This window comes from Mastigoproctus giganteus, chromosome 9 (genome assembly GCF_048544385.1).
Source record: "Mastigoproctus giganteus isolate SK-2022 chromosome 9, ASM4854438v1, whole genome shotgun sequence".
Classification (NCBI taxonomy): domain Eukaryota; kingdom Metazoa; phylum Arthropoda; class Arachnida; order Uropygi; family Thelyphonidae; genus Mastigoproctus; species Mastigoproctus giganteus.
The window spans coordinates 45,764,524-45,789,092 of record NC_143583.1 but is presented as its reverse complement, the minus strand read 5'-3'; the positions used below and the strand labels follow the sequence as shown (position 1 = coordinate 45,789,092).

The window sequence follows — 24,569 nt, the reverse complement described above, 5'->3', positions numbered from 1 at the left end:
TTCATGTTCATCTACATAGTGCACTTGCTCGTGTGTTGATTTTTCCAAATTTAGCATTGATTTTCTCAGGTTTCTCAGGTCACTCTGCAGTGGAAATGAGACAGTCAAGAAGTACAGGCAGTTCTTGCTTTACGAGTTCTCAGGTTTATGAGTTTTTTTTCCCCAAGTATCAAGTATCAACAAAATCGAAAATGTGAACATTAATCGCAAAAAATGTTAAACATTCATAAATAATGCATTTCAAACCACGTGCATAGCTACAGAGTACAGTGTACCCAGCTTTATGACATTATTCCGTTCCAGAGACACCATTGTATTGTTAAAATATCATAATGTGAACCCAATAACACATTGTTTTTTGATAATCCATTTCAAGATCTCAGAAGTTGATTTTGCTGTATAACTTAGCTACTTATCTCCCTAAAATGTAATTTTTAAGATCACGAGCATGACCTTAAGGCCATATAAAAGGTCGTAAGCGTGGTTTGTAAATTGTATTAATTACCAATTCAAATCATTAAAATGCACAACCCTTTCATCGTTATCATATGTTCCATTATAAAAACCAATTTTAAACGCCTTTCTGATATTTTTCTAAAGCACGCACCTTTCTGGAGATCACGACCATAAAACAATAAAAACAATTTGGACCTTCCGATTTATTGGGCTTTTCTGTTACTGCACGCAATTATAAATGGGTAGTAAACTCGATCTTCTTGAATATGCAAAAATACCAATAGCTGGAATTGTGTGGTTTTTTACGTTATTATGGTGAAATGTGTTTCTCCTTTACTGAAATCTTCAATCATATAAAAAACAATAATGAGTGATCTACGAGTGTGCATTTAGTCGATGATGAAAAATAAACGTTCTTTAACATTTGTAAGTTGAAAATAATTTCTCTATTATTATAATTTGCTTGATTTTACAGGCTATGTTTTCATTTCTTTGGATAAATCAATCATTTTTTAAACATAAACTAATTAGCTAACTAATTTCATTGTTGAGAACGTAACCCTTTTTTTAACGTTATGTCTATGTGAAATAAATTCCCGCTTTACAAGCGCGCGCTAGAACAAATTAACTTGTAAAGTCAAGAATTACCTGTAATGTGTTTTTATAATAAGACTGCCATTTCTAAAGGAATTAATTGTTCTTATCATCCACTATAGTGTCAGAATAATGAATAAATTAAAAAACACGCAATTCTTGCCTTTCACCCCCCCCCCTGAAAAAAAAAAACTGAATGGTGTAGAGCAGCGCTTCTGAAACTATCTGTAGTGAAGGACCAGTTTCTTTTATTTCCAATCCGTTGCGGACCGGTACTTTTGTAAAATACAAATCCCACGAACCAGTAACGGACAAATCATTGGGGACTGCTAACATCCGCGGCCAATTTCCAATTCATTGCAGACTGGTAACAAACAGTTCGAGGACTGGCACCAGTCTGCGGACCACACTTTGAGTAGCACTGGTGTAGAGCACACTGTGCACCTGCTCTTGGATATTTTTTTGTGTATCATCATGAAATACAATAAACCATATTTTAAAGTAATCTGCTTTGTGTGAAGAGCTAAATTTGATTATTATTACTGCTCAAGTAAGTGGAAAAGTTTGCCGTAATAAATAAATAATTTAGCTTTCAGTCAATTTTTTATTTATTATTGGAATTTTTTTTTATATTTTAATTTTAAATTATAAATTTTTAAGTACTTACAGGATTCAGCCATAACAAATACTCCCAATATGTAGTGGGCCTTATTTCTAAACCATGAAATATTTCTCTACTACGGATACTTCCATTTATAAATTCAATATACGCAAGAGCATCAGCTGCTCTGTGGCGCTTGGTACATATAATAAATCTATTGTAGGTAGCATGGACAACAGTTGCACCAAGGTGTTTGAATACAGAAACAAGCTAGAAAAATAAAATAACAATAAATAAAGAATAAGATTTACTTAAGCATTAGTTACAGAAATGAATTAAACAAAACAGAGATGCATATGTTTTAACTACTTATAAATTAATCAAATAAAATTAAACAAATAAATAAGTATATTAATTCTTTGATATACTTATTTATATACTTATTAAGTACAGTAAACCCTGGGTTATGTTCCTGAGAAATGCCGCAAATACCGAAAACGCAAATACTGAGTTATGGTTCCCATGGTAATAAAGGAGTTCCATTCCAAAATATGAAATATATAAGAAAAACTAGTCTAAAATTTTGTCTATGTATGTATTATATGTACCTTCATAATATGACTATGTACATAGACAGTACATAGTGAAATGTAAGCATATGGCATCGAAATGAAAATAAGAAACAATTTAATATTAAATGTAATATTTATTAGAAATTTCAAACAAATCTTTCAAACCAGCGTCTTTGCTAGCCAAAAAAAGTTATCCCGTCAGTGCTATCACCAGTTTCGCTAAAGTGTTGATAAAGGTGTTTTGCCTTTTCACGAATGATGAGTGAACTTAACAGAATTTTATTTTGAGTTCGGTCTTCTATACACAGATTTAAAGCTTTTTCCATTTTTTTTAATTTAACTTCACGAGTTACAGAGCAAATTTTTGAAGCAATTAGCGCGTTTTCACGGACACTACGGCGATTTTTTCTTCCGATTTCTTGATTGATCGTACCATTGACTCATTGATTTTATAATGTTTTGCCACTGAGGAGTCACTTTCACCATTAGAAATTTTATCTAATAACTCAATTTTATTTGCTAATGTCACCACCTTTGATCTTTTCACATTTCCCTTGTTATTCGTAGCCATATTTTTGTACGGGTTAGAAAGAACTTGTCCAAATAAAGTCACTTTCTTCCATTAACACACTCGAAAAAGTCTGTTTTACACTGCAAAACGGTAGATTTATCACTTTTGTAAGCATATCAATGCAAATTAACAAATTTATTCAATTTATAAGCATATAAATTAAAAGCAAACGACGAAACCTTCCATGACAAGCGCATAACACATACTGAACAAGGATTAGCGAGAAACATCCACGCTTGCGATTTTGTCACCCCCCCCACCCACTGAGCACTGTTTTGACCGGGAAGATAATTTTAGCCACACCCATGTGTTTTTATGGCAGAAAATATTCACGGCGCTTTAAAATTCACATTTTTTAAGGTTTTATTTTATTTTAAATCAGCGACCGCGAATACAGATACCGCAAATAGCGGGGGTTTACTGTATATTAATAAGTATATCAAAGGGGTCTTGTCACTTGTCTGTAGAGGTCTGGGCTTGAACACTGGACAAGGAAAATTATGTGTATCATTATGAAATATAATAAATCGTAATTAAAAGTAACCTGCTTTGTGTGCAGAGCTAAAATTTGATTTTAGATGTTGCTTGATTGGAGAAAATAAATGATAATCAAATTTTATTTTATTAATAAATCAAATACAATTTGATTATCATTATCACCCAGTAAGTGCACAAGTTCACAGTAATAATATAGTAATATTTAAGTCCTGTTCTTGGCCAGGCGCCTCCATAGCCAGGTAGGAAGGAGCAGCAGTGCGTAGCACACGCTTCTTGATTAGACCGGGGTTCGAGCCCGTCACCACCAAATACAGACGATGCGGAAAGGTCAGGGAATGACCACCGCATATCCCCCGAGCAATATGGCCTTAGTTGCTAATGCTCCTAAAAACCAAATAACAACAACAAGTCCTGTTCTTGTAGACTTAATTATTGTTGTGGAGGAATTTCTAAAGGTTTCTTCAATCGAGCCTGCAGTTAGCTGATCTCAGGTGGAAGGAGGTTTTTCCAAGTTATACCAGAGATTTTAGGCTACACAACACACAAATCAGTCCATGAACAAATGCATGTACAGAAATAATACACACAGCACAATATGGTCTCAGTTGCTGATGCACCTAAAACCTAACATCAACATTTGGTAAAACATGCAGAGAAATATTATGTTTGTAACTTTGTGAAGTTCTGACAAAACTTTGTACAGCAATTTTTGAATATATCATGAAAAGTTTTTTGCTTATTTCAATATTGTTAGTGATTATTTTTTTTTTTAAATTCAAATTCAAAATTCAATTCAAAAAATTCTAGAGCTACAAGGCATAGCAATAAAGTTGACTGGTGCTGTTGCAGTCATCTTCATTGAGTTTTAAAATAAATGAAAGTGATACATTATAGTTCTACTACAACATGCCACTTTCTCCAACAATTTCTGGTGGTACAGAGATTGTCCAGTCAACTGACAGGTTCCAACCAGTTTCGTCATAAGTGTTAACAATTTGTGTAACAATTTTGCAATGGAGCAATTAACAAATAAAAATATTTATTTTAAACCGGAAAAATCTGAACAGTAATGTAGGAAATGTTAAAAACCATTTATGGCGATGAAAAGTTAAGTTGTACCACTGTGTCTGAATGGAATGAGTGGTTCAAAGATGAACATGAGGATGTTCGCTTAAACCCAATGATCCAGCTGCAAAATTTGGGATATTGTGGAAAGTGATTGTTGTTTGACTCTCAGAATAATGGCTGATGAGGTGAATATGAATAAGGAGACAATTTGTCAAATTCTGCATGAAGATGCCAAATCAGGGAAAAGGAAGGTCTTTGTAAAATTTGTCGCACAGACTCACAGAAGCTCTGGCGAACACTACATTTTATTGACTTAATTGTTATACTAAATTATTTTCTATAAGTAGCTTTATAGTTCTAGCCAAGCTGTGGTTATGTTTGAAATTAGATAGTGATTTTAAAAGTTAATACTTAGTCTCCATAGATTTTACGTTCGCAACTTGCTGCCATTGTAATACAATATGGAATAGCGTAAGGTTAACGTAAAACTAGATAGCGAAAAACGTAACAAGTATTAGAAATCTGTTAGATTACTATAATATTCTCAATTGATCAGTAAAATTTATTAATCATGTTGAAGTTCATTGTTAATTAAATTACACTTAACGGAATCATGACCCAGATTAGAGCAGCAAAGGGCGTTCAAAGAATAGCCAGAGTGCTGTGGCTCGTAGGGGAACCGAAGGGAGCGATTCCTCAATGCATCACAGTCAAAAACAATGCGCGAAATGTTTGCAGACCTGTCTAGAACAGGACATAATACAGCCAAGGAGGATGTCTTTGCGTGTGCTGGGTGCAGAGACTGTGAAGAAATTGGGCGCCAACTCAGCGTTCTGATGGGAGTTTATGGAGTTTCAAGTGTACGGTATATGCCGTCGAAGAAATTAATATGAGGGACCCATCTAGCTCTTAGCTGCCCAACTCAATGCCAGAGTTCACTCCTGTGCATCAAGCAACACAGAGGCAATCTCCAAGGCAGAATACACTGGTCCCACAGGAACTAGTTATTGTCGGTGGCTCTATTGTCAGGGAGACGGGGAATATATTATTCAAAAAGGATAGGTGGAACAGGACCAGGATAAGTCTGCCAGAGGCAAAAATTGATGACATTGTAGGGCAGATATCATCTTTTAAGGGCACAAAAGGTGATATTGTTTTAAATGTTAGCACTAATGACCTTAACAGTAAAAGATCTGCAGATTTACTTAACAAGTACAGGTCAATGCTGGAAAAAAGTCGCAAGTCAGGGTTAAATTTGAAAGTGTCTGCAATTCTAATCAGATACAATACGAAGGAGTATATGATGAGAGCCTTCTGAATCAATTCAGCCCAGGACAGATTGTGCAAGGCTCGTGGGATAGAATTTTTTTCAGAAGGGTCTGTGCTTGCTAAAAGGCGAGACTGCTTCTACAGGGATGGGATACACTTAAATAGAAAGGGTGCAAGAATATTTCCTGATGCTATTGAGCAGTGTTAGGTGGGTCGGGAAACTGCAAGATTAGAGGGATGCACAGTCTAAAAGAGTAACAGTAGCAGTGGGCAGAGGCGAAAGTGATTCTTGCACTGCTTCTATTGTAATGAGCAGCAGCACATTAAATTGGGAGTCATTATGGAACAAGATAATACATGGGCTATGTTAGGGTAACTAAGAGTAAGAACAAGTCTATGTATACTTGCATGTACACTAATGCTAGAAGTATAATAAATAAAATTGATGAATTTGAAGTGCTGATCAAGACATCAAAGGCAGATATCTGCCTTTGATGTCTTGATCAGAGACATGGGATTTCAGAGACATGGTATCACACATATAAGCAGTGCAGAATTAGAATTTGGGGAGTATAATGTGTATAGAGAGGACAGAAAGGGGTAGGAAGGGAGGAGGGGTTATGCTGTTAGTTAAGAAACACATAAAATCGAAGGAAGTGCATCAAGTTGACACAGTTGGAGAGAGCAATGTTGAGTCTGTTTGGTGTGACATAAACACTGGAACAAGGAAAATGAGAGTAAGAGTATGTTATAGGCCTAATGACCCTGATGAGCACAATGAACAGTTGTGCAGAGAAATTAAGGAAGCATTGCAGGATCTAGACAAGACTTCAGTTATAGCTCGTACACAGCATGGGTTTGTTAAGGGGAAGTCTTGTCTGACCAATTTGATTGGATACTATGATGTAATCACAAAGGAACTGGATGCAAAGAATAATTTTGATATCATATATTTAAATTTTAGAAAGGCTTTTCATACTGTTGCACGTGGAAGACTGCTGCGCAGATTGGGGCAGTGTGGCATTGGAGTTAAATTGCTGCTATGGATAAAGGGATGGTTGAGTGGGAGAAGAGAGAGAGTGGTAATCAATAGGCAGTGCTCTTTGTGGACTAATGTTATTAGTGGAATCCCCCCCCCAGGGTTCAGTATTGGGTCCACTGTTGTTCTCTGTATTCATCAATGATATTGATGATGGTATAGCAGGCTTAATGTCCAAGTTTGCAGATGATACAAAGGTCGGCAGGGTTGTTAATGACACTAATGACAGTACACTGTTGCAACAGGGTCTAGAAAAGTTGAGCAGATGGGCTGAGAGGTGAAAACCGAAGTTGAACATTGACAAATGTAAAGTACTGCATATGGGAAGCAGTAACCCCAGAGTAACATATCAACTGTGTGGTATTACACTGACAGTGATGAAGAGTGAAAAGGATGTGGGGGTACTTGTGTAGGCAGATATGAAGTTTTCTGAGCAGTGCAGATGGTCTGAAAGGGTAGCTCATGGTGTCTTGTCAATGATATACAGGAATTTTTATAGAAGGGAGAAGGAGGTGATTATCCCCTTGTATAAGGCAATGATCAGGCCACACTTGAGTACTGTATACAGGTCTGGAGGCCTCATTTTAAGAAGGATGTAGAGCTGTTCGAATAAGTACAAAGAAGGGCAACAAGATTAGTTCTTACGAAGAAAGGCTTAAGTTTTGAAAATTACAGTGTCTTGAGACAAGGCAACTGCAAGGTGATCTGATTGAGGTGTATAAAGCCTTGAACGGTTTGGGTATGCATGCTCAATGCTGATGGGATTCTTCCTCTTGCTCAGAATAATCGCCTGAGAGGGCATAAATGCAAATTGAGGAAAGACAGTTGTAGGATAGATGTGTAGAAGTTTGCCTTTAGCTAGTGGGTGGTTGATTGCTGGAACAAACTTCCATCTGTCATAGAAGTTAATAGGTTAAATAGATTCAAGGCAGAACTTGAAAAACATTTGGAGCGAGGGGATGGGTGAAATAAAAGGTTTTTTTTTTTTTTGGCTGATGCTATATAACTTGCTTTCTTGCATCATGTGCTAATGCTAATGCTAAAATAATGGAGTAATAAAAGAATCCATAAGCAGTATTATTTACAACTTTTAACAACATTTTTGTCCACTGTGACTTCAAGTAAATAAATTGTATTTTTATCAAAACAAATACAAATTTGTATAATAGTTTAAAAGAAACTATTTCTGGATACTGTCCATAACAAACAACCTTGGTGTCACTTTTCAAGAGCCAATCATCAAGGTTGAATAAAAAACAAGGATATCAGGTCTCATCTCTGTTGTGGATATAAAATATAGACCAATGAAGGTTGAAGTTAAAATTACATGAGATAAATAATTTAGTATAAATTAAGCAGTGGAGGAAATTAAAACCAACACTAATAATGTTTTAGGGCAGAAAGCCTCAAATTAAGTAAAACTCAAACTATGACATTAGTTAGTGCATTTACATCATTACTGCATAGCTGAATTTTTTAAACAAAGTGAAGTTTGTACATTGGCATCATTATTGTAACATCTCACACTGGGTTATCACCATTTGTACCTCTTGGACACCTTCCCACTGTTTCAGGGCGCCTCCGTAGCCAGGTGGGAAGGAGCAGCAGTGCGTAGCACACGCTTCTTGATTAGACCGGGGTTTGAGCCCGTCACCACCAAACGGAGGATGTGGAAAGGTCAGGGAATGACCACCGCATATCCCGGAGCAATATGGCCTTAGTTGCTAATGCTCCTAAAAAACCAAATAACAACAACCCACTGTTTCAAATAGCTTTTAAATAGTTCTGTATGAGTGGTGGTGCTGAATTTACCTCTAGCAGGGAGGGGAAGATAAATTCAGGATAAATATACAAATCAGCATAGATAAGAAGCTGGGCAATGAAAAAAGCAGCAAGAAAAAGTGCTGAAAACTTTGTGAAGGTGAAAAAAGTTAATATAGGAAGAAAATAGTTTCTCGATACACATTCATGAAACTAGCTCACAAGAAATAAGACAAAGAGTAAACAAAAAGTAAATAGCAAGGGAAGTATAAAGATATAGTTAGGCTCAGGTAGTTCATGGTTGCAAATCCCATTACTATAGAAAGGAGACCTTGACAGTTGTTGAACTGATCTCTGAAAGTGTAAATCAAGAATTTAAAATAATGTGAAAGTATGATAAATAATAAACTAAAAAAAAAAAAAAAAATATATATATATACAGGGTGTATCGTAAATAGTGGTCCAGAGTAAAGGAGTCGGTACACTGTGTTCTTAGGTATCACGTACAGGAATTTCAGTTACTTTTAGTCAAGATTCTCGGAAAAAAATAAATTTAATTTTTTTTTTAAATTTCTGTGTCTTGCATCACTAATTTGCCTATAATTTCAACAAATATCAATATTTTTGAATTCTGTTTTTTTATTATTACTCCTGAATAGGTGCACTGTGACTTCAAGTAAATAAATTGTATTTTTATCAAAACAAATACAAATTTGTATAATAGTTTAAAAGAAACTATTTCTGGATACTGTCCATAACAAACAACCTTGGTGTCACTTTTCAAGAGCCAATCATCAAGGTTGAATAAAAAACAAGGATATCAGGTCTCATCTCTGTTGTGGATATAAAATATAGACCAATGAAGGTTGAAGTTAAAATTACATGAGATAAATAATTTAGTATAAATTAAGCAGTGGAGGAAATTAAAACCAACACTAATAATGTTTTAGGGCAGAAAGCCTCAAATTAAGTAAAACTCAAACTATGACATTAGTTAGTGCATTTACATCATTACTGCATAGCTGAATTTTTTAAACAAAGTGAAGTTTGTACATTGGCATCATTATTGTAACATCTCACACTGGGTTATCACCATTTGTACCTCTTGGACACCTTCCCACTGTTTCAGGGCGCCTCCGTAGCCAGGTGGGAAGGAGCAGCAGTGCGTAGCACACGCTTCTTGATTAGACCGGGGTTTGAGCCCGTCACCACCAAACGGAGGATGTGGAAAGGTCAGGGAATGACCACCGCATATCCCGGAGCAATATGGCCTTAGTTGCTAATGCTCCTAAAAAACCAAATAACAACAACCCACTGTTTCAAATAGCTTTTAAATAGTTCTGTATGAGTGGTGGTGCTGAATTTACCTCTAGCAGGGAGGGGAAGATAAATTCAGGATAAATATACAAATCAGCATAGATAAGAAGCTGGGCAATGAAAAAAGCAGCAAGAAAAAGTGCTGAAAACTTTGTGAAGGTGAAAAAAGTTAATATAGGAAGAAAATAGTTTCTCGATACACATTCATGAAACTAGCTCACAAGAAATAAGACAAAGAGTAAACAAAAAGTAAATAGCAAGGGAAGTATAAAGATATAGTTAGGCTCAGGTAGTTCATGGTTGCAAATCCCATTACTATAGAAAGGAGACCTTGACAGTTGTTGAACTGATCTCTGAAAGTGTAAATCAAGAATTTAAAATAATGTGAAAGTATGATAAATAATAAACTAAAAAAAAAAAAAAAAATATATATATATACAGGGTGTATCGTAAATAGTGGTCCAGAGTAAAGGAGTCGGTACACTGTGTTCTTAGGTATCACGTACAGGAATTTCAGTTACTTTTAGTCAAGATTCTCGGAAAAAAATAAATTTAATTTTTTTTTTAAATTTCTGTGTCTTGCATCACTAATTTGCCTATAATTTCAACAAATATCAATATTTTTGAATTCTGTTTTTTTATTATTACTCCTGAATAGGTGCACTATCGTAAACAAATACATTCGACTAATTTAAAGTCAAAGGTTTTTAAAGAAATTCATTTTTTTCCTATTTCGATACTCATCTCCAAAAAGTCATGTGACTTTAGGTGCATATTGTCTAAAAAAAATGTACTACACTGTCAGTGCCCATTAATTTAAAAAAATCATTATTAAATCAAGATTCTAAAATGGTACAACATTAATTGCTAACAGTTCAGAAAAAAAAGTTATTGGCATTTAAAACAAAAAGCAGCTTAATTGCCTAAGATATTTTGGATTCAAAATTTTTTATTTTAAGTTCTTTGATTGGGTTTTTTGAAATAAAACATTCTTTTCAAATTAACTATTTATTTCAACTAAACGAAATGCTCAAAATGGCCACCATTAGCGGTGATGCATGCTCTGCATCGCCGAATAAAAGATCGTTTGAGTCTGCGAGCAAATCCGTTTGCATTAATTTCTTCAGCCGCTGTTTGAATCCTTTGACGCAATTGTTCGACAGAAGTGATTTCCTCTTTGTAGACCTTTGTAGATCCGATGAACGTGGTGGCCATAAAATTGGGCCTAACCGCCCAATCCATCTTTGTGGAAAAGTTTGATTTAAATGTTCTCGTACAATAACAGCGAAGTGAGCGGGGCAACCATCATTCTGCAGCCACATTGTGTCTCGTATTTCTTGGTTGACATCTCTCAATAACTCAGGGAGGTTGTTTCGCAAAAAATTTAATCTTTGCGAATCTTGACTAAAAGTAACTGAAATTCCTGTACGTGATACCTAAGAACACAGTGTACTGACTCCTTTACTCTGGACCACTATTTACGATACACCCTGTATATCCAATATTTCAAAATAAAATAAAATAGAACATAAGCCAGTAGTATACCAAAAACTGTAGAGCGAAAATTAACATAAAAATAACCCAAAATAAAACAAACGAACGGGAAAGTAAAGGTAAGAGATAAACAGTAGCCAAAAAACCCCTATATAATTTAGCACTTTAAATCCAATTAATAAAACTGATATAATTTAAAATATGCCAATTACATAATAATTTAGCGGTACTTCCCCCCTCATAAGGTACCAGTTCTGAAAGTTGTTATTGTTATTTGTTATTTTTAGGAGCATTAACAACTAAGGCCATATTGCTACGGGGATATACGGTGGTCATTCCATGACCTTTCCGCATCCTCCCTATTTGGTGGTCACGGGCTCGAACCCCGGTTTAATCAAGAAGCGTGTGCTACACACTGCTGCTCCTGCCCACCTGGCTAAGGAGGCGCTTCAAGTTCCGAAAGATGTGAAATATCACCAAAAAGGGTTAAAGGAACTACTAAAAGAAAACAAAAAATCAAAATAATAGACTGACAAAATAATAGACATTGTGCCCCATATCGACAGAGGACACAAGGCCAATCTCCGGAACTGGTACCTTACGGGGTGGGGGGTACCACTAAATTATTATGTAATTGGCATATTTTAAATTATATCAGTTTTATTAATTGGATTTAAAGTGCTAAATTATATATTGGGTTTTCGGCTACTGTTTATGTCTTACCTTTACTTTCCCGTTCCCGTTCGTTTGTTTTATTTTTATGTTAATTTTCGCTCTACAGTTTTTGCCATACTACAGGCTTATGTTTTATTTTATTTTGAAATATTGGATATATCTTGGCTTCATATAGAGGATGTGCATGTTGCTGCCTCTAATAAAAGCTTAATATTTGTTTATTTTATTATATTTTAACTTTTGTCATTATTTAAATATAATTTAATGGTAGTAGTTTTTTTTTTTTTTTTTTTTATGTGAACCCCAAACATGAGAGGTATTAGAACCTATAGTACTTAGTACCATGCTTGGGTGAGATTTAATTTTAATTAAAATTTTATTTAATATCATGTCCCGTACCCGATTGCTCTGCAATCGGGTACGGGACATGATACTGCCAAGGGGGATGTCTTTGTGTGTGCGCGATGCAAGGAGTATCGATATCAGGCAACAACTCGGCGTTCTTGTGGGCCTATATGAGAGCTTGAAGGACAGGGTGGATGCCCTCGAAGAAACTAAATTGAGGGGCCCATCAAGCTCTCAGCTGCCCACATCAACGCCAGAGCTTGCACTTGGGCATCGCGTGACACAGAGACAACCCCCAAGGCAGAATGCGCTGGTCCCGAAGGAACTAGTAGTTGTTGGTGACTCTATTGTCAGGGCAACGGGGAACATGCTTTGTAAAAAAGATAGGTGGAACAGGACCAGGGTATGTCTGCCAGGGGCAAAGGTTGATGACGTTGTAGAGCGAATATCATCTTTTAAGGGCACAAAAGGTGATATAGTTGTACACGTTGGCACTAATAATATTAAGAGTAGGAGACCGGCAGAATTACTTAACAAGTACAGGTCACTGTTGAACAAAAGCCGAGAATTAGGGTTGAATTTGAAAGTGTCTGCAATTCTGCCCAGACACGATAGGAGGGAGCATATGATGAGAGCCTTGTCGATCAATTCGGCCCTGGAAAGATTGTGCAAAGCTCAAGGGGTAGAATTTTTTTCAGCCTGGACTGTACTTGTTAACAGGAGAGATTGCTTCTACAGGGATGGGATACACTTAAATAGAAAGGGTGCAAGAATATTTGCTGATGCTATCGAGGCATTGTTAGGTGGGTCGGAAAACTGCTAGCTTGGGGGGAGACAAAGACCAATAGATTGACAGTAGCCACTGGCAGAGGTGAAAGAGATTCTTGCACTGCTTCTATTAGAATGAGCAGAAGCCTGAAAAACAAGATGCATGGTATTTCAGAGACTGCTGGGAGCCATGGCGGTACAAGTAAACACATGGGTTGTGTTAGGGTAGCTAAGAATAGAAACAGGTGCAGGTATACTTGCGTGTACACCAATGCTAGGAGTTTAGTAAATAAATTTGATGAATTTGAGGTATTGCTCAAAACATCAAAGGCAGATATTGTTGGGATATCAGAGACGTGGTGTCACACAGATATAAGGGATGCAGAACTGCAATTTGGGGAGTACAACGTCTACAGAAAGGATAGACTGGATAGGAAGGGGGGAGGGGTTATGCTCTTAGTTAAGAAACACATAAAATCCAAGGAAGTGAAGCCAGTCGACATCGCTGGACAGTGCAGTGTTGAGTCAGTTTGGTGTGACATAAGCATTGGGAGATCAAAATTGAGAGTAGGAGTGTGCTATAGGCCTAATGACTCTGATGAGTATAATAAGGAACTGTACAGGGAAATAGAGTGGGCCAGTAAATCAGAGAGTCTTATAATGGGAGATTTTAATTTCCCAGATATTGACTGGAATTTGGGGGCTGGTTACTCACGCACTAGCAGAGCTTTTGTGGATTTATTGGATGATTGTTTTCTACATCAGCATGTTCGGGAGGCAACTAGAGGGAGTAATACTCTTGATTTGATTATCAGCAGTGATTCTTCATGCATTAAGAATCTGCAGATAAAGGAACCACTAGGTGGCAGTGATCACAGTGTGCTGATGTGGGATTTACTCAAAGAGGTAACTACAATCAGAGGTAAAGGGAAGGGTTATTGCTTCCGTAAAGGCGACTACGATGGACTGAGACAGTATTTAAATTCTATACAGTGGGACCAACTGATGATGTTACCAACAGCAAATTCAAAATGGGAAGCATTCAAAGAACTTATCTTGGAAGCTACTAGGCTTTACATACCAACTAAGAAATATTGTTCAAGGTTTAGGCCAAAATGGATGTCAGATGAACTAATGAGGCATATGGCAGAGAAGAAAAATGCATGGGATACTTACAAATTAACACATGACACAGAAGCCTATGATAGATACAAGTTGATATGCAACCAAGTTACAAAGGAGGTTAGGCAGGCAAAGGCAGATTACGAGAAATCCTTGGCAAGGGATGCAAAGAAAAACAGCAAAGAGTTCTTTACTTATGTAAACTCTAGAAGGAAGGGGATGAATCAGATTGGTCCACTTGATATTGATGGGTCAACTGTTGATGATCCTGCTCAGGTAGCTAACAAACTAAATGAATATTTTGCATCGACATTCACACATGAGGAGTTATTCAGCAAAGGGAATACCAGAGGTGTATTCAACTCTAGCAGTAAGCTACAGAATCTTGAAATAACTGGGAGTAAAGTGGAGGAGAAACTGTTGAAGATAAACACAAGAAAGGCACCCGGGGTGGATGGGATCTATCCAGTTATATTAAAGGAGGCAGCAAAGGAAGTAAGCAAACCCTTAGCCATAATTATGAGAGCTTCCTTGGACTCAGGGGAGGTACCCATAGACTGGAAATGTGCAAATGTGACCCCAATTCACAAAGGAGGATCAAAGGCTGACACAAGTAATTATAGACCTGTGAGCTTAACTTCTGTTCCAGGAAAATTAATGGAGGCACTGGTTAAAGAAGCACTGCAGGATCATTTAGACAAGACTTCAGTTATAGCTCAGACACAGCATGGTTTTGTTAAGGGGAAGTCTTGCCTGACCAACTTGATTGGATACTATGATGCAGTCACAAAAGAACTGGATGCAGGGAATAACTTTGATATTATATACTTGGATCTTAGAAAGGCTTTTGATACTGTTGCACATGGAAGACTGCTACACAAATTGGAGCAGTGTGACATTGGAGGCAAATTGCTGCTATGGATAAAGGGGTGGTTGAGGGGGAGAAGACAGAGAGTGGTAATCAATGGACACTGCTCATCGTGGACTAATGTTATTAGTGGAGTCCCTCAGGGCTCAGTGTTGGGTCCATTGTTGTTTTCTGTATTTATAAATGATATTGATGATGGTATATCAAGCTTAATGTCCAAGTTTGCAGATGATACAAAGGTTGGCAGGGTTGTCAAGGACACTACTGACACTATGCTACTGCAACAGGATCTGGAAAGGTTGAGCAGATGGGCTGAGAGGTGGCAAATGAAGTTTAACATTGACAAATGTAAAGTACTACACATGGGAAACAGCAACCCCAGAGCAACGTATCAACTCTGTGGTACTACACTGACAGTGGTAGAGAATGAAAGGGACTTGGGGGTGATTGTGCAGGCAGATATGAAGTTCTCTGAGCAGTGCAGACGGGCTGCAAGAGTAGCTCATGGAGTATTGTCAATGATATACAGGAATTTTTCCAGCAGGGATAAGGAGGTGATTATTCCATTGTATAAGGCAATGGTCGGGCCACACCTAGAGTACTGTATACAGGTCTGGAGGCCTCATTTCAAGAAGGATGTAGAGCTGCTGGAACGAGTACAGAGAAGGGCAACAAGATTAGTGAATGGAACAAAGGGGTGCTCTTACGAAGAAAGGCTTAAGTTTTGCAAATTACAGTGTCTGGAGACTAGGCACCAGCGAGGTGATCTGATAGAGGTGTATAAAGCCTTGAATGGTTTAAGCATGCTCAATGCTGATGGGATTCTTCCTCTAGCTCAGAAAAATCACCTGAGAGGGCATAAATTCAAATTGAGGAAAGACAGATGTAGGATAGACGTGCGGAAATTTGCCTTTAGCCAGCGGGTGGTTGGTAGGTGGAACAGACTTCCATCCCTTGTCGTGGAAGTTGATAGCCTAAATAAGTTTAAGGCTCAGCTGGACAGGTATTTCGAACGAACAGAGGGGTGAAGAGGAAGTGGTTATTTTTATTTATTTATGTTACTTTTTTTTTTTTTTTTTTTTTTTGGCTGATGCTGCATAAGCTTGCTTTCTTGCATCAAATGCCTCTACTAATGCTAATGCTAATAGTAGTGGGTTGATATGCTAATTAAGCAGCGCCTGTGCCGCCATCTATTTTCCTTTTTCTTTTATATAAGCTGGTTCAGCTTACATTATGTCAGTGGTGTGGCTCTGCTCTAGAGTGCTGCCTGTTCTATAATTTATATTTCACTGCATAAGGACCACCGCCGTGCAAATCCTCTGCATTGGTGGATCGATCAGGGGAGGAATGGGTTGTTTGATTCTTTGATCTTTTCGCCTTTGTGATGATTTGTATAGCAATTGAAATGCAGCGATTCCACGACCATTATTGGCCTCGTGGTCCCCTGTCGATATGGGGCATAATGGTCAGTCAATTATTTTGATTTTTTGTTTCCTTTTAGTAGTTCCTTTAACCTTTTTGGTGATATTTCACGTCTTTCAGAACTGGTACCTTATGAAGGGGGTAGTACCGCTAAATTATTATGTAATTGGCATATTTTAAATTATATCGGTTTTATTAATTGGATTTAAAGTGCTAAATTATATAGGGGTTTTTTGGCTACTGTTTATGTCTTACCTTTACTTTCCCATTCCTGTTCATTTGTTTTATTTTGGGTTATTTTTATGTTAATTTTCGCTCTACAGTTTTTGCCATACTGCTGTCTTATGTTTTATTTTATTTTATTTTGAAATATTGGATATATCTTGGCTTCATATGGAGGATGTGCATGTTGTTGCCTCTAATGAAAGCTTAATATTTGTTTATTTTATTATATTTTTGAACTTTTGTCATTATTTAAATATATATATATATATATATATATAAACACATACATAGTTATAAATCATACAATGCATACAATTTACAGAATGTACTAATCTAAACAATGAGAGATGATGAATGAAATAAATAAGAATACTGTGCTGCTATTAAGATGTACTTGGGCTAAATGTTATGGCAATTTAGTAAGAAACAAGCTTCAAATCAATATGATCTGTAAAAAGTTTTTTTAAAACTGATAACATTAAGAGCCTTATGAAAAGGGCTGAAGCAGATTTAATTTTAATTAAAATTTTATTTAATTCCGGTTTTTTTTGTTTTTTTTTTGAATATTTTACCATTACCTGAGTGAATAATTTTTTCATTAAGTTGTTAAGAATACGTTTCAGTGCAGGTTCATAGAATAATGCTTGGGGAGAACACAGCCACCTGTAAGTTTTAGATTTCATTAAATAGAAAGAAAATATTAACTAACTAATAAATTAACTATAATTTAAACATCCACAAATTAATGTTCATTTAGAAAGACAACCATTTGATAAATTATTATTCATTAATTTTATTAATACAGTCAATCCTCGTATAACACATGTTTACATTACATTACACGAATTCGATCATACACAATTTATAAATGGGGGAACGATGTTGCATATAACACGAACATAATTCGCTTATGCACGATTCGCCTTTGTGTTTACAAGAAATGGTAGTCGAATGCAGCTGAATCACCCCAACTGAACACAACACAGTAGGAATGAAGAGAAAATTCTGAAAATTTATTTGTTTTTATGATTTCGTGGAAGGGAAAACACATTTAACATAATAACATAAAAACCCACAGAATTCCAGCTATTGGTATTATGGCAAATGTAATTAGATCGACTTCTACTACCCATTTATATCAGACTCCACTAGCAGGAACCACCAATAAACCAGAAACTGCAAATTGCTTTTATTGTTTTATGGTAGTGACCTCCAGAAATGTGCTTTAGTAAAACGTAAGGATGTAATATGTGAGAATAGTGTGTTTCTGCCTTTACTGCATTGTTTATTCAGTTGCTACACGGGTGCTGCATCGTTTATTCAGTTGTTGTTCGCTGTGTGTTTATGTATATCAAGCTTGCCTCCTCATTTTTGTTCATTTTGTAATTATGCTCTATTCTCAAAACAATGAGCAAAATACTTGAAAAAAGTGCAAAAAGGAAGTGTTCTGGTGAAAATACTTCAGAGAGAAAAAGAAAAGCAATATCAATAGAAAAAAATATGAAATTGTGAAACGCTTTGAGCAGAATGAAAGAACATGTGATATTGTGCATGCTACAGGCCTAAATGAGAGAATGCTGAGAACAATTAGAAAGAATGCAGAAAAAATAAAAGCAACTTTCATAGAAGGAACAACACAAAGTGTAACAAAACCAGTTAGATCAAGACACAAAGAATTGGAAGAGATGGAATGTCTTTTATCTGTTTGGATAGAAGATCAAACAAAAAAGAGATCAGGAACAAGTTTGCTTATGATAAAAGCAGCAAAGGCATTGGCAATATTTGAAGACCTCAGAAATAAAGCTGAAACCCTCAAGAAGTGCCTCCCTTTACTGCCAATAGTGGCTGGTTCAATAATTTCAGGAAACGTCACGCTTTCCATAATTTGAAATTATCAACTGAAGCTGCAAGTGCAGATGAAGCAGCAGCAAAGGCATTTCCGCCGATACTGAAAAAACTAACTGAGGAAGAGGGCTATACACTGTACCAAATTTTCAACTTTGATGAAACCAGACTGTATTGGAAAAAAATGCCATAATGAACATATATCTCAAGAGAGGAAGCAAGCTCCAGGCTTCAAGGCTGCTAAGGATAGGTTGGCCGTTATGTTAGGAGCAAATGCAAGTGGTGACTTGAAACTGAAGCCTGTTGTTGTTTATCATGCAGCCAATACACAAGCGTTAAAAGGATCATAAGGACTACCCTGGGTGTTTACTTTAGGAACAGCAGAAGAGGGTGGATGACAGGGCAGATCTTCACTGACCTTCTACTAAAAGTGTTTGAGGATATGTTTTGAAGCTACTGCAAAAAGAAAAATTTGGATTTTAAGATTTTAATTATTTTGGACAATGCACCAAGTCATCCTCCAACCCTTGCTGAACTGTCACCAAACATCAAAATCCTGTTTTTACCACTTAACACAACATCTCTTATCCAGCCACTTGACCAAGGAGTAATTGCTGCTTTTAAACACTATTACACAAGGTGCACATTTAAGATGCTGATAGTAGAAACAGAGGGTGAAAATGCACCAACAGTTAAAGACTTCTGGAAGTGATTCAACATAAAGAATGCAATTTACATAATTGTGGAGGCTTGGAACCAAGTGATAAAAGAATGCCTACATGGTGTTTGGAGGCCTCTTTTACCAGATTTTATTCGTGATTTTAAAGGCTCTGATCCTGTAAATGAGCTTCCTAAATTAAAAGCACATTGTGTTGCCTTCGCAAAGCAGGCTGGCTTTGAGGAATTGGAGGAAGATGATTTAGAAGAGTTGCTTCAGTCTCATGAAGAACTTTCAACTGAAGAACTGCAACAACTTGTTGCTGGAGGGCAGGTGGAAGATGAGAAAAAAGACAAAGTTGAATGCCTGAACACCACCATAAAACCACTTTCTACTTCAGAGTTATCTTCAGTTTTAAATTAATTTGAGAAAAGTATGCAATGGCTAGAATATAACGATTATAATGCATAAAGAAGCATAAGAAGAGTTCAAACAATTCGATCTGCTTTGAAGCCATATAAGCAGCTGCTTTGTGAAAGAAGGAAGATCGCAAAACAACAGAAACTAGATGTATTTTTTATGAAAACACCGAAGAAAGAGACAGAAAATGAGCCACAGCCCTGTAGTTCTGGCGTGACCACATTTTGTCCAAAGTCCTCATTGACATATCCTCCACCTCCCAGTTCCGATGATGATAATCTGCTGCCACTTTCCCCATAATTCCGCTGCTTCAACCTTTTCTCAAGCCCTTTCCCTCAAGTTGTCTTCATTTATTTTTAAGGTAAGAATCTAAATGTAAATAATTAAATTATTAATTTTACATTTTTCAACTGTGTAAGTGTTTTATTACGATTATTTGTTTTTGGTAATGTTTTGGTTACAAGTGTGTCCAATCTTGGGTGGTCAGCACGAACCCCATTTTCCCCATAGGGCCTGTTGTTTACATTGCACAAGGGGTTTCTAGGAACAAACTATTGTGTTATACGAGGACTGACCATACATACTCATAATTCAGTTAACTCAGCATCCCTAAGACAAAATAGAAATTCAATACAATGGAATTGGAATGTATTAACTATGATTTTTCACAAAGAAATTTAGTGACATCAACCACTAATACCTGAACAGAGAAAAAAATTAACTCAAATTTTGAAGAATATAAATTTAACAAAACAGAACATCAAAAAATACTTAAAAAGTTATATTTACAATATTGGGTTATACAAAGAATTACAAGATGATAAAATAAAATTAACATGTCATAACTGCAGAAAAATGGAATTTTAAGCCTCCCATAAAAAATCAAGAATAATTCGATTTCTTACTGACTACAGATACACAGAAATTAAAACTTTCATACAGAACTGTTCCCAACATACCTGCAACAAAATCAGGTGATTCTACTGCAATGATGTGACAGTTGTTCACATCCAGATGGATCTATTACATAGGATTCGTCCCTAAAGATAAAGTGAATTTATTAACTTAACTCTCGCATTGAGCAGGATATAAACATATTTCTTCCATGGAAATTTGTTTATATCCTGCCAATCCCTATCCACTGCTCTGGTGGTGAGAGTATACTACAATTCACTTCCCAGTTCAACAAACCCTTTCTGTATAAAGAGTCATAAATTATTAAACATACTAATCTCAAAGTAATTTTCCAGTAGGGAGTAGGAGCCTAATTAACTTCAATTCCACTTAAAAACACTTGTTTTCTCAGAAAAATAATCAGATTCTTTTATGCTCATCTTCAACAGCACTTAGATTTCTAAACAAATACCTTCACTGGGGATAACCCTGAAATTCTCAGTATAAGCATAGCCACAAATATTACGAGGAATGCATGCTTTCTCGTAAAAGTCAACAATGCAAATATTGTAACTTAATTTTTTGGCAACTCTAATGTGTGGGGAATAGCAGTGATTTTTTCTGATAATCATATCAGGTAGGAAATAAAACTGTGAGCACTGTTTTATTTCCTAACAGGATTACCAAATCAGCAAAAGTCATATATACCAGTGTAATTAATAGATTTGGTAATAGAGCTATTAAGTGCTCGATAATTCCTATATCCTATTATATTATGAAAACAACAGGGATTACCTTTATTTTAGATATAGGAAGCTTCTTTTCCAGCCAACTCTTCTAGTCCAACGCGCTAATAATTCTTTGAGAAGGCGATATCAATTTTACAAAAAATCTGGGATACCTTCCCCACTGTCAGAACCGTAGTGTTCAGACCCCTCGGTCTCAACATTGAGTGCTCAAGACTTGTCTTCAAACACCATACCTCTGGCAGCAAGGAAACCATTACATGGATTGACATAAAATTAAATTTGAAGGTCTAAAAGCTTAATAAATATGGAGTGATTATTCTCTTCGGTCCTGTAGCTTGACATTAGAATTAAAATTTAATGGTCTAAAAAGCTTAATGGATATGGGGGGGAATATCCTCTACATCCCTTCCCAAAGAATTATTAGCGCTTTGGACTAGGGGAGTTGGCTGGAAAAAAGCTTCCTATATCTAAAATAAAGGTAATCCCTGTTGTTTTCATAATGCCAGTGTAATGCATTAAGTCTCAGTGAGCAGCCAAGCAGTGTATGGAAGAAAAGCTTACACTTAAACACATAAAGGTTATGGTGCCTTTAACCCATAACATTGGGCCACATTTAAATAATGGTATCATCTTTAATGTGAAAACATATACTACATTCATGGATAAAACGTTGGTCTGTGCCAGTGCAGGGAGCAAAGAATTCCTCACAAGACAGAAACAAAGAAATGCATACATTTTACAATTATTTCAATGTCAGCATTCAAATATAACCATGCAATCTTTATTACATGGCTAGATAGTCTTGCTAACCTAAACAGTGTGGCAATTAGAAAACGAGACTAATGATAGAAAAAAAATAATGATCCCATGTATTAGTAAACTAATCTCGGTTGTGACTGATATATTGTTCAATGTTCTTGTCACAGCTCTTTGAATGGCATCGATGTCATCAAAATAACAGCCTTTCAGTAGTGCATTGAGCTTCAGGAACAAAATGAAGTCGCACTGGGCTAAGTTTGGTGAATATAGTGGGTGCAATAGTATGCAGCCTTTTATTGCTAGCCAAAAACTCCCAAACAATGAGAGCTTTGTGTATTGTCATGCAAGAGGAACCAACTGCAATCTTCTCCATACTGAGGCCACTCACGACAAATTCTCTGCAAACAAACATTTCAAAATGTCCAGAGAGAAGGCAGCAGTAACACTTTGGCCACTGGGCACAAACTCTTTGTGCTTGCTATCATAGAAAGTGATGAGCATGGTTTTGATTTTTGTCCTTTCTTGAAAAACCTTTTTGGTTTGAGAGAGTTTGCCGACTTCCACTCCACACATTGTCATTCATTGTGGGAGTTGTACTGAAAACATCACATCTCATCACCCATAATGACAGAATTCAGGAAGGTGGGTTTGCTTTCAGCAGACTCAGTGAGTTTGCTGCAGTATTCAACTCGCCTTGACCATCTGTTAATGAATGTGGAACACACTGTGCACAGACCTTTGTTTCCTTCAAATCCTTAAGTTCTTAAGAAAGACTTAAGTTCTGAATATTGCAGCTGCACAGAAACTAAGAACCTGTGAGGTGATCTGCTCGAGGTGTATAAGGCCTTAAATGGTTTGAGCAAGCTCAATGCTGATGGGATTCTTCCTCTTGCTCAGATTAATCACTTGAGGGGACATAAATTCAAAGTGAGGAAAGACAGTTGTAGAACAGACATGCAGAAATTTGCCTTTAGCCAGCAGGTGGTTGATTGTTGGAACAAATGTCCATCTGTCATAGTGGAGGTTGACAACTTAAATAATTTCAAGGCAGAATTAGACAAACATTTGTGAATGGATTGGTGAAATGGGAAGGTTTTTTTTTGGATGATGATATATACAAGATCGCTTTCTTGCATCATATGCCTCTACTAATGCTAATTAGTTGTCAAAAGGTTTCCTTATTAATGCACAGATCAGAAATCATTTTTAGCATTGCACATCAGTCATTGGTAATCGTTTCCCACACCTTTTCAATTAATTCTAGCATTTGAACTGTTTTTGCTGGGCCCAGATGTTCATCATCTTTTCCATAAATGAAACATTTATGCCACTCGAACGCATGTGCACGAGACAGACAATTCTCTCCATACACTGCTTCACCATTTCAAACACCTCCTTGGACTTTTACCTAGTCAAACACAAAACTTTGTGTTTGCTCTTTGTTCAATCATTCCTCCACAACACAGACACAGGAGAGATGTGTAGATCAGTTTGCACTACGTTCTGAAATAGTGGCAAACTTCTATTGACCTTGGCGGTGGTGCCTCGAGGAACAATCACTCTTTCAGTTCATGTTTATTTCTAATAGATAACAGCACCAGCACTAATCTCATAACATCGGTCTCATTTTACATTTCCCACACTGTGTATAATAATGAGCAGAACTGCAACAACCAACCTACAATTAGCCTTAATATAGTGTGGCTACTGACAGAAACTAAAATGTAGATCTTCACACATTCACATGTCGAAGGTAAAAGAGTGAAACACTATCACAACTGTTTAAAAGTGCAACAGATGTAGGTGAATTGAAATACAAAGTACATGTATAAAGCTCCTGGAATCGTACGATAGTATTTAAATGGTTTGTACTATGGCAATAAGGTTCCATGGGTTGTTGACAATGACCTTGATGGGTATGTATACCAAGTGAGAACTGGCTCGATCACTTCACTTGTGTGTCACAACCGACTGATTGCAGAATGTTGTTTGAATAGCATGCTAACACCCAGTTCTTTAAACTTGGAAAAGTGCTACAGAGACAGTGCAAGCATTACAGGTAGTTTATGGAGTGATGCTTTGAAGAAAATAGTCGTATATGAGCAGTTTAATTGGTTTAAAAATGGACAGGAGACACTGGAAAATAAACATCGCAGTGAACCTTTTGAAGTCCTTGATAACTGATTGTTATTTTGTATTGTACTTTATAAGTAGCCTTTTAGTTCTAGTTACACTTGTTATTTTCAATTTAGATAAGAGTTTTTGTAGATTACGACTTAATATACATAAAACTGTTGTTTCATTCAAATCTTGCAGCCATTGTTTTTGTATAGAGAGTGGAAGGAAATTCAAATTTTTAATTGTGGTAACTAGGTAGCTCGAACATAAAATTATATAGCATAATACGCATCACTGCATTTAAGATTCTATTAGATAGTGTAGTATTGACAATTAATTAATTAAATTTATCGATCTTATTAATTTAAAATATCAAGCCCCAGACTAGAGCAGCAAACCAACGAGCACAAAGTGGCAGGAGTGCTGTGATTCGGGGAAAGATTCTCCAACGCATCACAGCC

The 24,569-nt window shown here is 36.4% G+C and overlaps 1 protein-coding gene across 1 annotated transcript in view; it reads right to left on the bottom strand.

The window, feature by feature from the left end:
* Nucleotides 1-24,569, bottom strand: part of PolE1 (DNA polymerase epsilon catalytic subunit 1) — a 650,197-nt gene that overhangs the window by 122,950 nt on the left and 502,678 nt on the right. Inside the window, 2 exon segments of the mRNA XM_090380641.1 lie at nucleotides 1,718-1,921; nucleotides 17,244-17,328. Of these exon segments, the coding sequence (XP_090236767.1) occupies nucleotides 1,718-1,921; nucleotides 17,244-17,328 (289 nt within the window).